Raw genomic sequence first — 16,233 nt, forward strand, 5'->3', positions numbered from 1 at the left:
AGGTGTAAAAATTAAAAATAATGAATGTGGTTCCAACTTCTCAAATGTGCCGATTTGCTACCTTTGTTTTATATCACTGTAAACTGAATGTGTTTGGGAAATTCTGGACGTTTTTATTATTTGTTATTTATTGTTATGTGCACAACAATTACAGAGAAATATGAGATCTCAGGCTCCCTCACACAATGCACTCATTAAATATGTGTTCAAAGAAAGTCACGCAGGACAAAAATTGAAAATACATACACAAATATATATATATATATATATATATATATATATATATTTGTGTGGTAGACATGTGTACAATAAATGCAAGATGGATACACTGTCATGTATATGAATAATTATAGATGTTATATATATATATATATTTATGTCTATATAGACATAAATATCTATATATATATACAATATATATAAATATATATACATGATATATATATATATATATATATAAATATAAGATGTATAAATATATATATATATATATATAAATATGTATAATATATATATAGTATATAATTATAACACTCCCTGATCTTATTTACTTTTATTATTTGACACGTTCACTTCATGCCGGATTTATTTTGTATATAAGATATATAAATATAAGTATATTATGTGGTAGACATGTGTACAATAATTGCAAGATGGATACACTATCATGTATATGAATAATTATAGATGTTATATATATATAAATATCTATATACATACAATATATATTAATATATACACATAATATATATATATATATATAAATATAAGATGTATAAATATAAGATATATATATATATATAAATATGTATAATATATATATAGTATATGATTATAAACTCCCCCTGATCTTATTTACTTTTATTATTTGACACGTTCACCTCATGCCGTATTTATTTCGTATTCCTCCGCCGCTACAATTACTTAATTAAATAAAATGCACATCTCACAACAACAGAGGAACCAGTGAAACCAATGTTGCATCTACTCGGACACTTTTAGTATCGCCACACCGGAAACGTGTGCGTCGTTGTTTTTATTCCCCCCGACGCCGCCGACCGGTGTTCGGGATTAAAACGTTTTTTTGGTGAGTGAACTGGTTTTGTTCGGGTGGGCGTGGCCTCTCAGGACCCACGCTGACCAACCAGGAAGTAAACAAGTCGCCCGCATAGCCTGATTCTTTTTGGGGTCTCTTTTTTAAAAAGACTCATAACCGGAACATGTTGCTGTAAAACGCACGAGCTGTCCGTGAGGACCAGAGTGAACCACAGAGTAGGTGTCTCTGTTGATGCCTGTTCAATATACCATCGTAACCGAGTGTTCTGGGTGCACTTACAACATATTAATGAACGTTTAATGCACCACCACACTGTCTTTCTAATTATATGTGTACTTTATTCAAGATTTTAATCCACTTCCAGGCTTTTTTTTTCTCTCTCTCTGATATTGTAAAACACAAACGTGGATAAAGTATATGGACAGTAAATATCTTGAGTACATTTTACCTTAAAACAACGACAGGGGAAAAAAGAAGAAGAGGACCTTTCAAAGTAAATTAAATGGGAAACATGACTATCATTTAATATAAAGTCAGGTAATTAAAAACATACAAAATTCAGTCTTTGTGTCTCATTGAATCTGGTTCTAATCGATTTTAATGTATATTAATGAATTCAACTCGAATAATTTATATAGAATATATCTTTAACAAACAAAACAACTCCCCTCAATCTTAAAACATAAAGAGTCTCACATTATCTGTGTCAAACATTACATTTACACATAAAACATTCACAATAAGTGACATTTAGGTGACACTATAACTTGCTTTCTTTACTTTGGTAGTCAGCCGACCTTTCTTCCTTTTCTTTTCTTCCTCTTCTCCTGTTTGGACAACGAAAGAGACTTAAAATAAACAAGAAATATGAATGGAAACTAATAACCAACGTTTATCTGTTCTGTTCGTTATCAATGTTTTGGTTCTTCTTCCAAAGATATTTATTTTGGGGTTTTCAGACAAATGAGTTGTGTACCGATTTCCAAATTAGGCTTTAAGTACTTTACTAAAAAGAAAAAAAACACCTGCATGAGAAAGTAAACAAATAAAACAAGACTTCATTAAAAAAAATATTGTATTATTTTATGAGAATAAAATATATATATTTATATTTAATTTTCATAAAATAATAAAATATTTGATTAACTAAACAACTATATATATATATATTTTTTTGTTTTGTTTATGAAAATAGAATTACATAATATATATATTTTTAATTATTTAAATTATTACCTTTTCATAAAATATTAAAACATTTATATTTATGAAGTCTTGTTTTATTTTTTTAATATATTGTTTTTTAAAGGACAAAAATACAAAATAATCTGTCATATATTATTATTAATAATTCTCACTGCCGATAGAGAACGATGGTGAAACAACAGGAAACAAACTCACCCGCATATCTGCTGCATTTGTGCCGCGGTCTCCGGCAGCGTCTTCCCGTACGTGTCCGGCAGCAGGAAACACAATAAGGCGCCAACGATGGCGAACGTTCCCATCAAAATGTACGGCAGCGACGCGTAATATTGACCTTAAAACACACAAACAACACTCTTCAAGAAGAGAAGGAGACACGTAGACTTCTATACAACCAGAGGAGTCGCCCCCTGGTGGTCAGGAGCGAGAATGCAGCTTTAACACATGAAGCATAGACTTCTATACAACCAGAGGAGTCGCCCCCTGGTGTTCAGGAGAGAGAATGAAGCTTTAACACATGAAGCATAGACTTCTATACAACCAGAGGAGTCGCCCCCTGGTGGTCAGGAGAGAGAATGCAGCTTTAACACATGAAGCATAGACTTCTATACAACCAGAGGATTCGCCCCCTGGTGGTCACTAGAGAGAATGCAGCTTTAACACATGAAGCATAGACTTCTATACAACCAGAGGAGTCGCCCCCTGGTGTTCAGGAGAGAATGCAGCTTTAACACATGAAGCATAGACTTCTATACAACCAGAGGAGTCGCCCCCTGGTGTTCAGGAGAGAATGCAGCTTTAACACATGAAGCATAGACTTCTATACAACCAGAGGAGTCGCCCCCTGGTGTTCAGGAGAGAGAATGAAGCTTTAACACATGAAGCATAGACTTCTATACAACCAGAGGAGTCGCCCCCTGGTGGTCAGGAGAGAGAATGAAGCTTTAACACATGAAGCATAGACTTCTATACAACCAGAGGAGTCGCCCCCTGGTGGTCAGGAGAGAGAATGCAGCTTTAAATACACTGACCCAGATAAATGATAAAGGGGGCGCTGATGGATCCAACGCGAGCCGCCATGGAGCAACACCCCATCGCGGTGTTCCTGACCACGGTGGGGAAGAGCTCCGCCGTGTAGGTGTACACCACACAAAACGCTGACGTCATGCAGAACTTCCCCAGAATCTCGAGGACCACGGGAACACTCGGGATATCTACGGCCACAGAAACACTTCAGTTAACGTGAACCAGTTACTTGTGACAACATTTGACATTTTATTCATGGTTATTTGATTTATGACCAAAAACCTGCAAAACTAATTAAGACAATTAAGAACAGAGGAATATGAAAATGTCACACAACCTGCCTGCAACATTTGATTTTGTTTACAACTGTGTATTTGTATATATTTATAGATACTAGTAAACAAAGTCACTTATTTTGCAAGATATACCGTATATATTTTGTTTGTTTTAGTTTTTTTCTGTAATATTATTAATTGCATTTTATTCTACTTACTCATGTTCTGTATTTGCAGCAATGCAATCTTTGTATATTACTTTTCTCATGAATAATACTAATACTAATACAAATACAACTAATCAGAATAATCACTCGCCTGCAAATGTCATTGGGCTTTTATGTTTGTATGTATGTATATATGTAAATATATAATGTATATATACATAGTTGTATATATATGTTGAGTTGTAGCTATATATATTTTCTTTTTCTTAAAAAAATATATATAAATATATATATAGAGATATATATTTTTATATATAAATATATTATTTTTTTCTTAAAAAAAGAAAAAAATATACAGATATAGCTTTTTTAAAATATATGTATATATATATATATAGCTATTTTCATATATCTATATATTTTCTTTACATATATATAGACATATAAATATATCTATATCTATATATATATTAATATATGTAAATATATATATATATATATAATTATATATATATATTTATATATATATGCATTTCTTTTATATATATATATATATATATATATTAAAAAAATATATATAATGAATACAAAATATATTAATATATACATGTTAAAATATGTATATATATGTAAATATATATATAAATATATATATATAGAGAGGGAAATATTTTAATATATATGTATTTCTTTTATATATATAGATATATAAATATATATCTATATATATATATTTTTAATAAAAAAATCTCTGATTGACAGGCCCATTTAACTGGCGTCACCTCCCGGGATGAGGTGCACACAGAGGATGAAGACGCCTCCCAGCAGCAGCGAGGACGACAGGCAGACGTGCCGTGTGCAGAACTTCAGCAGCAGCAGGGCGATGACGTACGCCGGCACCTCCACCACGGCGGACAGGAAGCAGCTGACGTACGGGTCGCTGTACATGTTGGAGGTGTTGAGCACCAGAGCGTAGTAGCCCACGGTCACGATGATCCTGCACAACAACAACAACAACAACTTGAACACGTGTCTGAGTTGTGTTTACATGAATCAACATGTGTGTAATGAACACAGTACCACATGAGTGAACACAGCACTGTTACAGAGAACATGTTGCAGCTGCTCACGATAACAGAAACGTTGTATTTCTGGTCCTTCATCTCCAGCGCTTCTCTGATCTGGGAACAAATATTAATAATGGAAGAATTATCAACGATACCATCAATAAACTGAGGGAATAAATCAAGTGAGAAGTAAGAGTCCTCTTTTCTAATTGACTTCTATACGATCAGACTTCTTTTTACAATATGGAGGAGTCGCCCCCTGCTGGTCAGTGGAGAGAAGCCAAGACTTTGATTTTTATTTCATTCAAGCGACCTCGGCTTCCGTAAAGATGGCGTCCGGAGGCCGGATGTGGTTCCTCTTGGCGGCGTCTCTCAGGATGACCTCGGCCTCCTGCACTCGTCCCTGGTTGAGCAGCCAGCGAGGAGACTCTGGGATCAGCCTGGTGGGTCAAAGGTCAAAGGGCACTGAACCGAACCGTGTCCACTCAGCCCCACTACGGTCCACTGGAGGGGGAAGTAATCCACAACTATTGCAGGATGGATTAACACATGTGGCGTTTATATTATAATAATAATCATTTTAGAGCCAAGAAAAAAACTCTCAAGATACAAAATGACATTTAAAAGATGGATATTCTCTGAGAATAAAGTGACACATAAATAAAAAATAAGCAAAGTTATGAAGCCAAAAGTCTGAATTCCGTTGCTCCTAAACGAATGTCCTGACATTGAGGATGACCTCTGACATCGAAGGTCGTCGTGTTCCTTCGTGAACGTAAATAAATACTAATATTGTAGAAGTTTGAGGAAAGTGGAGACGAACAAAAGGCAAAGGGAAGCGACGTGGTCCCTGAACAAAAAAAGACCACATTATTTTTAAATTTATTTATTTAAATTCTTTCTCTCAGTAATTACAATTATTTGTTCACCTTTTAGGCCCAAAAACTCCTCCGTACGCATTGCGAAGCAGGTGGTAAAAATATATCTTTTCTATTGAGAGAAAGTAGTCCCTCACGTTTCACAGGAACTCTCTTCTTGTAAAGCACCTTGTTGAAGTCTTTGGTTTCTTTGCATAATAATAATAATAATGACATACTTTAAGCGACGTAAAGGTTAATACAATAACATGCTCACCACCACAGAGGGACGTAGATCAGGCTGGAGGAAGCGATGGCGATCAGCAGCGGCCGCCAATCGCGGAGCGCGTAAGCCGCCGCCGGCAGCGCCATGTAGCCCAGAGCCGAGCCCAAGAAGACGCCGAGCGAGCAGAACGCCACCCGGGCTTCTGGGCTGAGGATCTCTGTTCCTGCAGGTGTGGACGGATCAACGCACACCTGAGACGCGCTCCTTTTTTCAGGGTTTTCTCTGGATTTTCTGCTGATTTTCTTCATTTCCAGTATTTATTTTTTTAACTTGCGGTTGAGATGAGCCACTGTGACACACACACACACACACACACACACACACACACACACAATACTCACCCATCACGAACGCGATGGTATAGTTGGAAAATCCACCGGCACCCACGAAGAAGAAAATGAAGGTGAAGATCTCCCAGTTGGGGGAGAAGATCTGAGCTGTGATGGACACCGTCTGGAGGAGCATCATGAGGAAGAGCGCCGGCCTCCTGCCACACCTGAGACATGCAGGTCGCGGTTACATTGATCCATCGCAGTTCAACGTTCGACCGTTGTTTCAGACGCGTACGATACCGACCTGTCCGACAACTGGCCGGAGAGGAACCCGCCCACCAGGACGCCCACGTACTGGATGGAGGTGGCCAGCGGGGTTTTGTAGGCGTCGTCACAGACCAGGTCCCACTGGAAGAACACAGCGTCTCACTCTTTAGTTACAGTGTTACCGGGCAGAGTTAACCTGAGCTTAACCTGGAGTTTACCTGGGTGGGCCGAGTTAACCTGGGTCGACAGAGTTAACCTGGGTGGGCCGAGTTAACCTGGGTGGACAGAGTTAACCTGGAGTTAACCTGGGTGGGCCGAGTTAACCTGGGTGGGCAGAGTTAACCTGGGTGGGCCGAGTTAACCTGGGTGGACAGAGTCAACCTGAGGTTAACCTGGAGTTTACCTGGGTGGGCCGAGTTAACCTGGGTGGACAGAGTTAACCTGGGTGGGCAGAGTTAACCTGGGTGGACAGAGTTAACCTGGAGTTAACCTGGGTGGGCCGAGTTAACCTGGGTGGGCAGAGTTAACCTGGAGTTAACCTGGGTGGGCCGAGTTAACCTGGGTGGACAGAGTTAACCTGGGTGGGCCGAGTTAACCTGGGTGGACAGAGTTAACCTGGGTGGGCCGAGTTAACCTGGGTGGGCAGAGTTAACCTGGGTGGGCCGAGTTAACCTGGGTGGACAGAGTCAACCTGAGGTTAACCTGGAGTTTACCTGGGTGGGCCGAGTTAACCTGGGTGGACAGAGTTAACCTGGGTGGGCAGAGTTAACCTGGGTGGGCAGAGTTAACCTGAGTGGGCAGAGTTAACCTGGAGTTAACCTGGGTGGGCCGAGTTAACCTGGGTGGGCCGAGTTAACCTGGAGTTAACCTGGGTGGGCCGAGTTAACCTGGGTGGGCCGAGTTAACCTGGAGTTAACCTGGGTGGGCCGAGTTAACCTGGGTGGACAGAGTTAACCTGGGTGGGCCGAGTTAACCTGGGTGGACAGAGTTAACCTGGGTGGGCCGAGTTAACCTGGAGTTAATCTGGTCTCTGCTGGATCTGGGTCTAGTCCATGGTGGACTGGTCTCTGTTGCATCTGAGTAGTCTCGACATATTCAGTTAATCTTCTGCTCAGGTGAACTTTACTCCATCCCGCTACATTAATACGTTATCACCTTTCATTGCAATATAAATATCAACAATGTTGTACTTAAAGTGACAGTACCACAGTAGCACTGTTAGGGGGGGGGGGGGGGGGGGGGGGGTGGATCACAACGATGGTGCTATTGCTCCTTTAATCTCAAACACTCAGATTAACAACTGTCATGAGGCCTCGGCATAAACAAAAAGGGAATAATCATAAGATTAAATTCCACCCCGATAACTAGGTTTGAGTTTAGGACCATCTTATGTTGCATAAGTTCACCTCCGTGACGACGGTCGACCGGTAGATCTCCCGGCTGTACGTCCAGCCGTCCAGACATCGCTCCAGAGGGACGTCGCTCACGTTCACGTCCACGTTCGGGACGGCTTTATCTTCAGAGAGTCGCTCCAAGACCTTCAGGTCGAGCCTGCCGCACGAGCTGCGCCTGGCGACGCCGTTCACGGTCTCCAGAGGGATGGCCACGGCCCTCCACGGGTCGCTGATGTTGTAGCTTTCGGGCACGGCGCACTCGTGGGGCGGCGTCGCGCCCACGAACACGATGTAGGCGCCGAAGAACCCGTTGGGCAGAATGCTGACGGCCAGCGCGAAGAAAACCCTCCGCTGGAAGGGTCCCCAAGACCCGAGAAAAGACGTGATGCTCTCGTAGTCCCTCTTTGGGAAGCCGGCCGCCACCTCGCCCGAATCCTCCATGTTTATGGGGAGGTTGTGCTCTACCGCGCGGCCACAGCAATAAACGCTGAGTTCACATGTTTATCTCCCAGCTGGGAGGTTACATAGTCACCTATTGCTCAGAGGGACTTCAGGTTTAACTAGCAGGAGGCGGCCGCCATGCCTCCAAGGTGAAGCTCCTCTTGTTTAGTCTTTCCTGTTTCACTCGTCTCCCTCCGCTCGTTTCAGACTTCACTTCCTGCCTTTTTCTGTGTTTTTTTTTTACCGGCCAGTTTGATTGTCTTTATGCTAAGCTAAAGCTAACGGCATGCGAGCTATCACTTTATATTATTACCGTGTCGACGTGAGCGTGGTATCGTTTTTCTCACGTTTACCGAAATATGAGCTCGGAGCAACAGCGATAACACATTGAGAAACATATGAATTCAAGATTTGTTGTTGTTGTTGTTGTTAAAAGATGAAAACAACTGTGTGTTGGGAAGGTTCATGTGTTTATATTTTATTCACATATATTGTGTGGCTAAAACTACGGACCATTCAGGCACGGATTTCAATTTCACGCACACATTTTAAGAAATCTAAAAAATATTCTTTGCCACATTTCGAAAAAAAAAAGAAGTTCTTGAATAATCGTCTACGGAGTAGAAAAATAAAGAGTTTATAAAAAAGGATAAAAGCAACAGTTCTTGCCAGAAGACTTTTGGATCCAATTGCGGATTTCATGTTTTTTCTTCTTCTTTCTCTGAAGGCCATTGAGAACGCCTACAAAGGAGGAGGAGCATCAGACTTGGCTCCTCCCTTCATCTTCTGCTACTTGTTTCTTCTTTTTGGGACCGTTGCACAACCTGCAAAACGAAAGAAACATCCCGGTAAGAAAAAATACATTCATATTTTCTACTTTAGGGGGTTTGTCTTCAAGTATCTCGTAAAACCGTTTAGTGACGGTGACCTGAACAATCTGTGAAACCACAGACTGTCCACGGGAAGTGGAGGTCGTCATGGTGACGTCACCCACGGCCGCTGAGACGATTTGTCCGTCGCCATCTTGATTTTTTGCAACCAGTGAACAGAAGTTACCATATTTGGACTTAGGAGGAGTGACGTAGAGTTACTAAAGCAACCCCTTGATTATGGTCTGTTTGACTGGAAATTACCATAATTTACTAAATGAACATCACGCTGTATTGAAGAAGACTTGAAACTAGAGATAGAGACCAAAAACTAATGTTTACAATGTTTACTGAGGGAATACATCAAGAGAAGTAGAGTCATTTATATAGACTTCTATACAACCAGAGGAGTCGCCCCCTGGTGGTCAGGAGAGAGAATGCAGCTTTAACACATGAAGCATAGACTTCTATACAACCAGAGGAGTCGCCCCCTGGTGGTCAGGAGAGAGAATGCAGCTTTAACACATGAAGCATAGACTTCTATACAACCAGAGGAGTCGCCCCCTGGTGGTCAGGAGAGAGAATGCAGCTTTAACACATGAAGCATAGACTTCTATACAACCAGAGGAGTCGCCCCCTGGTGGTCAGGAGAGAGAATGCAGCTTTAACACATGAAGCATAGACTTCTATACAACCAGAGGAGTCGCCCCCTGGTGGTCAGGAGAGAGAATGCAGCTTTAACACATGAAGCATAGACTTCTATACAACCAGAGGAGTCGCCCCCTGGTGGTCAGGAGAGAGAATGCAACTTTAACACATGAAACATAGACTTCTATACAACCAGAGGAGTCGCCCCCTGGTGGTCAGTAGAGAGAATGCAGCTTTAACACATGAAACATAGACTTCTATACAACCAGAGGAGTCGCCCCCTAATGGCCAGCAGAGAGAATGCAGGTAGCTGCCCCTACCCCTGACATTGTTGCATCTGCTCCACTGTTTCTGGAAGATCTTTGTTGAGGGTTTCCGGGAGGAAGAAGTTCACCACAGAGGAGGCAATCGTGAGACTTCCCATGAGAATATACGGCAGAACCTTATTATAAGTGCCTGTAAATAACAGAGGAGCGACATTCTACATTAGAAAGTGACAAACGGTGACTTGAATATAGGCGTAGATATTATTATTATTATTATTCATGTACAACTTCTTGAGGTAATGTGCTCCACAGCTTCTCACCCAGGTAGATGACATAAGGAGCCGTGATGCTGCCGATGCGTGCCGCCGAGGAGCACATCCCCATGCCGACGTTCCTGAGCACCGTGGGGTAAAGCTCGGCGGTGTAGATGTACACGATGCTGAAGGCCATGGTGAAGCCAAACTTTCCGGTCATTTCCAAAGCCAGAGCAACATACTGAAGGGCTGAGGAGGAGGAAGAGGAGATGGATTTATGGAGGGATTCCTCACATTTTGAGTTGTGCTTTATGTCTGTTTCTACTTTTAATTAATACAGTTGTACTCAATTGAATTGAATACCTCCCATTTTGCAGATTTAAACAAGTAAAGTAATAATTAAATAAACTAAACTTGTGTTGTATATGACTTGCTCTGCCTCAGAGGGCCTGAATGACATCTTCTCTGTGACCTGACCTTTGGCCCTTACAGTATATTCAATCATTGCCACGTGAGAACAGGAAAAAGGACATTCTTTAACTTTCTGTGCTTTGAAAGACAATAATTAACTTGTGTCATAAGACTTACTGCAAACAAATGTCTGACTATTTCTCTTTTACTTTCATGTAAAGAGTTTAACGAGTTCATTTCGATGAAGAAGTAGGAACGTAAATATCAACACTTAAATCACAGAATCTGGAGACGCACTGGACAGGAAGTGAATGAAAAGACTAACAACCGAGTTGTACCAATATAAAATGTCATGTGGAATATAAAGAGTAACGAGAACACTTTATTTCTTATTGCTGTGAGCGCCTCATTGAATGCTTGTAAATAAATGGTTTTATTTAATAACTCTTATTTGGGATAAGAGTGACAGTGTCTTACGAGACTTACAGAAGGCCTTTGATGCGGGCGACTACTCCTTTATTTAAATAAACACGTTTATATTTGTCTGAAGAAGCGACATCCTGTGGATGAAATGATATCCATCCAATAGAACTATTTCATTCACACTATATATTAATGACCGACCGAATGCCAAATCATCAATATCCTATCGTATGCAGATGATGCACTCATTTTTACACGAGCATAAAGTTTCTGCAATGACCCGCGTCCAGGACTGGTTCCCTAAATCACGACTCCTAAGGATTACCAATGTGCATATGATGACACATGTGTTCCTGAGAGGGGAGGGGCTAACATTTTGAAACACACTGGACTTATTATGGAAAGATATTATACACATGGGGGAGCGGATGGCCTTCTTCATTTGTCTGACATCTTATCTTATCTTGTGTGTTTCAGAATGCTGTGGTGTTTTGTGGCCATAAATGTTTTATTATTCAGTATAATCTATTGCGGCTGTGTGAAAGGACACCGTGTGCCTGTGTGTGTGTGTGTGTATTTTATTATTGTATTTGAACTATAAACAGGATCTTACTATTCGGGATGAACTGGATGAGGAGAAGAACTCCTCCTCCGATGACGAGGAACGACGACAGGAGAGCTTTTCTGGGACATCTCCTCAGCAGCCAGGTGGAGACGATGTAGGCGGGCACCTCGGAGGCCGCCGACAAAAAGCAGTTCATGAAGGGGTCTCCACTCAGGTTGGAGGTGTTCAGGGACAACCCGAAATACCCGACGTTTATTGCCATCCTGAAAAAAAGCAGTTTGTGTTATCAAGTGAACGTTGTGACGAGCAGGTTTTACGATGCACTTTCTTTCTGCTGGCTTCTCGTTGCTTCACCACAAGACGAGACACATCAGGGTGATGCATCGGATGTTCTTGGACCTCAGGACGTCCAGCATGCTGTACGTCCTGCTCGGAAGGATTCCGAGCTGAAACCAACCAGCAAACAAAAGAATATTTAAAGCGTGTTATGAGCAGATTAACGAACGGTTTCAAGGTACAAATAAGAAAGAAATATATATATATATATATATGTATATATATATATATATATATATATATATATATATATATGCTGACGTATATATATATATTAATATTTTTTATATATGAATATATATATATATATAAAATATATAATAGTAGTATTATACTACAAGAGGATTAGGTTGAGGTGGATGAATGGGTCAAACACACAGGTTCAAGTTATATGAGAAGATTATTTCTATACTTAGTTGACGAATCATTTTCAGTTTTTTTATTAGTATTATTTTCAGTTTTCAGTCACAGTTTGATTAGGTTCAGTTAATGTTCAGGATAAATATGCATAGCCTAAAGTGTGATACATTTATACACATAAAGCATCTAATGTGAGCAAATATCATTCGAGTGTAAATAGTGTCGTCGGCTTCTGGGTTCGAACAGCGTCTGCCATGATTAAAAGGCCACAAATGTGATGTTGTGAATGACGTGATGCGAAGCTCACCTCGGACTCTTTGAAGATCACCGGAGGCGCCACAACCTTGTTTTTCCTCGCTGCTTCCCTCACGATGGCCTCGGCCTCCTCTAGTCTCCCCTGAGTGAGGAGCCACCGAGGAGACTCTGGGATGAACCTGCCCGATCGATGACAAATATTCTCGCTGACTTGGGGCACAAAAAACTGACTTCATCAATGCTGATTGTGAGTGACGTACCACCACAGCGGGATGTAGACCACGGACGTCATGGACAGGACGGCGAGCAGCGTCCTCCACTCTCGGATGCCGTACGCGATCCAGGGCAGAGTCATGTACCCGATGCAATAGAAGAGGAAGGCCCCCAGGGTCGTGAAGAGCACTCGCATGGTTTTACTCAAGACCTCCGTTCCTGCCCGAGATAAAACAGTCCAGTGATGAGCATCGAGCCACCAGCAGAAGGTCTGTCAACGTATCCGTTCATGACGACGGTGACTTCTGGCCGTGAGACCGAACGTAGGCGAAGGTGCGTACCGAGTACAAAGGCAGAAATGTAGATGGATATCTGGGAGGCTCCGACAAAGAGGAACATGATGCAGAACATCCTCCACGAGTGGGAGAAGGACTGAAGCAGCACTGAGAGGCACTGGGCCGCGAGAGAGACGAACACAACCTTCTTCCTCCCGTACCTGGAAGGAAAGAACGCAGCTGGGCAACGACAACACAACAAGGAAGGTTCTTGACCGGCCACCAGGCCATGATACACCTGAGTCGGGGGAATAAAGATCAGTAAACAAACAGCGGATGAAGACCTCTTGACTTCCATCTTTTAAAACTGGAGGATTACTGCATGTGTTGAAGACGCTCAGATTCCAGAGGAGACCAGGACTCCTTCTCAAACAGGTCCAAACATTTCCTGTGTACTCAGCGATATGTAACCAAATTTAGTTTTTGGTGCAAGGAATTTATTAAAAATTAAACTTTTTGTTGCAACTATGTTAATGCAACAGCCAAACAACATGCAGATAGCAAGCCACATGACCTCTGATGAGGAGCAACTGGGATGCACTACAATGCAAAAACAGTTACATGTTTCTTTACAGAGAGAAAAGTATCCGTGACCCGTTTCATGCATTTCAAACTTGTTTTGGGTTCATTTGTATTGTTTGAAAGGTTTAGTGTGACAACAGCAGTACAAAGCAGTTACATGTCCGGTGTCATTGTGTGGGGTCCTTCTCTCTAAAAGAAGTTGGAACGCGACACATCTGAGTTGTTGCCTGAGCCTTCGGAAAGGAAACGTCCGGAAAGACCAGTTGGAATGAGGAGAGGAGTCCTGTAGACGTGGCCGATATCAAAACGTCTTCTCATGAACTGCTTGTGACACATGCCGGTGTTAAATTCACCCATCGATGTGACACAAGGATCAAAAAGCTCTCAAAGGCCCTGAAAGGCCCTCGGAGGCCCTGAAAGGCCTTCGGAGGCCCTCAGAGGCTCTCAAAGGCCCTCAAAGGCTCTCAAAGGCCCTGAAAGGCCCTCGGAGGCCCTCGCCCCCTCTTCCTCCACCACTGGGTGGATAGTTTGCACAGCTGACTAAACAGTTAAACCCTCCAGGGCTCCACACTGCTGGGCCCAACCACTGACCTGTGTTGGTTGAGAACGCTTACCCCCGGCCAAGATCAAATACTCTACGTATTTAGGAGCATTTCAATTCAGAATTCAATCTAATAAGCATAATAAAGAGCAGTTATAGCACCACTAAGGCCGGAGGGCCAATCAGATGCCCTCAGGGTTCAATCTGGACCTCAGGAGGATGTTAAGAGTTCAATTTGCAGAGAATCTTTTCAATAAAATCCTTGTTCCTGTTTGTCCACCGGGGGTCGTGCTGTCCTCACCAGAGTAGCAGGCCTGATGCCGGCGACGCTGTTATGAATAAATACCACGTGTTTCTGTACAGCCAATGTGAACACCACACATGGAAACCACAGGTGGAAAACTGGGGAGAAAAGTTGACACAGATTGCTGCAATTTCCAAGAAAATCGAACCGGTTTAGAAGAAAATGTTGTTCAGACAGAAATATGACAACTTGAGAACAGAGAAGAGCAATTCATTGGCTGTTTTCTAAATGAATTTGTTTATTAATTGGGTGAATGTTTTCAGAACAGGTTAATTAGTAATTATGAACTGGTTGAACTGGTCCAGCCCCTGAACTAAGGACCTGGTTGTGTAGTCTTATAGTTTAAAACTCTTATGGATGAAGAAGCTCTGGCTGAGTCCACATGACAACTTCACATTATAGATCCATACGCGGCTTTCTGTCACACCAGAGCATTTCATGAGGAGGAAGGATATTTAAGAAGATATTTAAGGAGATATTTAAGAAGTTTCCTACTTTAAAAACGTCTTAAATCTCAGTGCAACCTCTCTGGGATGAGATCACCTTTATCAGCAGACGGAGGTGTTGGTATTATAATTACATCATGAATTCACTACAAATCCTCATTTCTTTACAAGCATCCACAATCTACAAGATAAAACCCTGTGAGATAAGATAGCTGACGTATGCACACGGAGGACATTCAGGGTTCACGTTGAGGGATCCTCGACGGATTAATAAGGAGGAAATACCTGTCGGAAAGATGTCCTGAGATCAGGGACCCGAAGAGGTACCCCACAAAGAGAGTCGACGAGGCAAAGGGAACTTTCCACTCGTCGCCACAGACCAGGTCCCACTGTGAAAACACGAGATTCACAAACATATTTAACCCCCCCCCCCCACAAGGCAAACTCAAAACCTCATGAAACGTGCCCAATCCCCCGACCTCGGTGACGATGTTGGACCGGTAGACGTCTTTGCTGTAGAGCCACCCGTCCAGACATTTCTCCTGCTCCAGGTCCGTGAGGTTCACGTCTCTTCTAGGAACGTACCCTGCGGCGGAGAGATTCCTCACCACGTCCAGCCGGTACCTGCTGCACTGGGCCCGCACCTCCTCGCCGTCCACCACCGCCAGAGGAATGATGGCCTCCGTCCACTCCTCGGTCAGGTTGACGTCCGGGACCAGGCAGCGGTGTTTGGGGGCCGCACCGACGAAGACGATGTAAAGTCCGTTGAATCCAGTTGAGACGAAAACGGTGTTCAGGAGGAAGAACGTGGTCCAGAAATAAGGACCGGACTGTCCGAGGAACGCGGTGTCTTCATCGTAGTCTCCCATTCTTTGTGAAGAAGAAGAAGAAAGAAAGAAAACTCTGGAATAGTTGAGCTACGAGCCACGGTGGAGTCCCTCTGGAGGTCTGGAGCTTAGTGTCGGGGCTCTCTGTGGAGTGAGCTGGTCCCCCCCCACCAATGGAACCGAGAGCGAATTAAACCCTCTTTTCGAGGGGGGTAACTCTTTCCTCCCGGCTCCCCCGTCTCTCACTCAGTTTATGGTCTGTTTGTTTATCTGGGATCACTGACTGAGAGTCCTCTCACTCACTGGTTTGACTGAATGAAGGTATTATGATCAAAAAGTGCTCCTC

At 42.4% G+C, this 16,233-nt stretch overlaps 2 protein-coding genes across 2 annotated transcripts; both read right to left on the reverse strand.

Annotated features, from left to right (window-relative positions):
• Positions 1-1,548: 1,548 nt before the first annotated feature.
• On the reverse strand, positions 1,549-8,312 carry LOC117742784 (solute carrier family 22 member 4-like). Its single transcript, XM_034550416.1, has 10 exons — positions 7,884-8,312; positions 6,515-6,618; positions 6,280-6,434; positions 5,930-6,101; positions 5,109-5,235; positions 4,809-4,909; positions 4,511-4,725; positions 3,292-3,474; positions 2,459-2,594; positions 1,549-1,884 (listed from the first exon to the last, which is right to left on the reverse strand). Exons 1-10 carry the CDS (start codon positions 8,310-8,312, stop codon positions 1,818-1,820), a joined length of 1,689 nt encoding a protein of 562 aa, XP_034406307.1. The 3' UTR covers positions 1,549-1,817.
• A 741-nt stretch (positions 8,313-9,053) lies between these two features.
• LOC117742996 (solute carrier family 22 member 5-like) lies at positions 9,054-15,929 on the reverse strand. Its single transcript, XM_034550707.1, has 10 exons — positions 15,540-15,929; positions 15,346-15,449; positions 13,254-13,408; positions 12,960-13,131; positions 12,752-12,878; positions 12,103-12,194; positions 11,797-12,011; positions 10,416-10,598; positions 10,150-10,285; positions 9,054-9,136 (listed from the first exon to the last, which is right to left on the reverse strand). The coding sequence occupies exons 1-10, from the start codon at positions 15,927-15,929 to the stop codon at positions 9,073-9,075; spliced, it is 1,638 nt and encodes a 545-aa protein (XP_034406598.1). The 3' UTR covers positions 9,054-9,072.
• Positions 15,930-16,233: the final 304 nt, after the last annotated feature.

Source organism: Cyclopterus lumpus, chromosome 14 (genome assembly GCF_009769545.1).
Source record: "Cyclopterus lumpus isolate fCycLum1 chromosome 14, fCycLum1.pri, whole genome shotgun sequence".
Taxonomy (NCBI): Eukaryota; Metazoa; Chordata; class Actinopteri; order Perciformes; family Cyclopteridae; genus Cyclopterus; species Cyclopterus lumpus.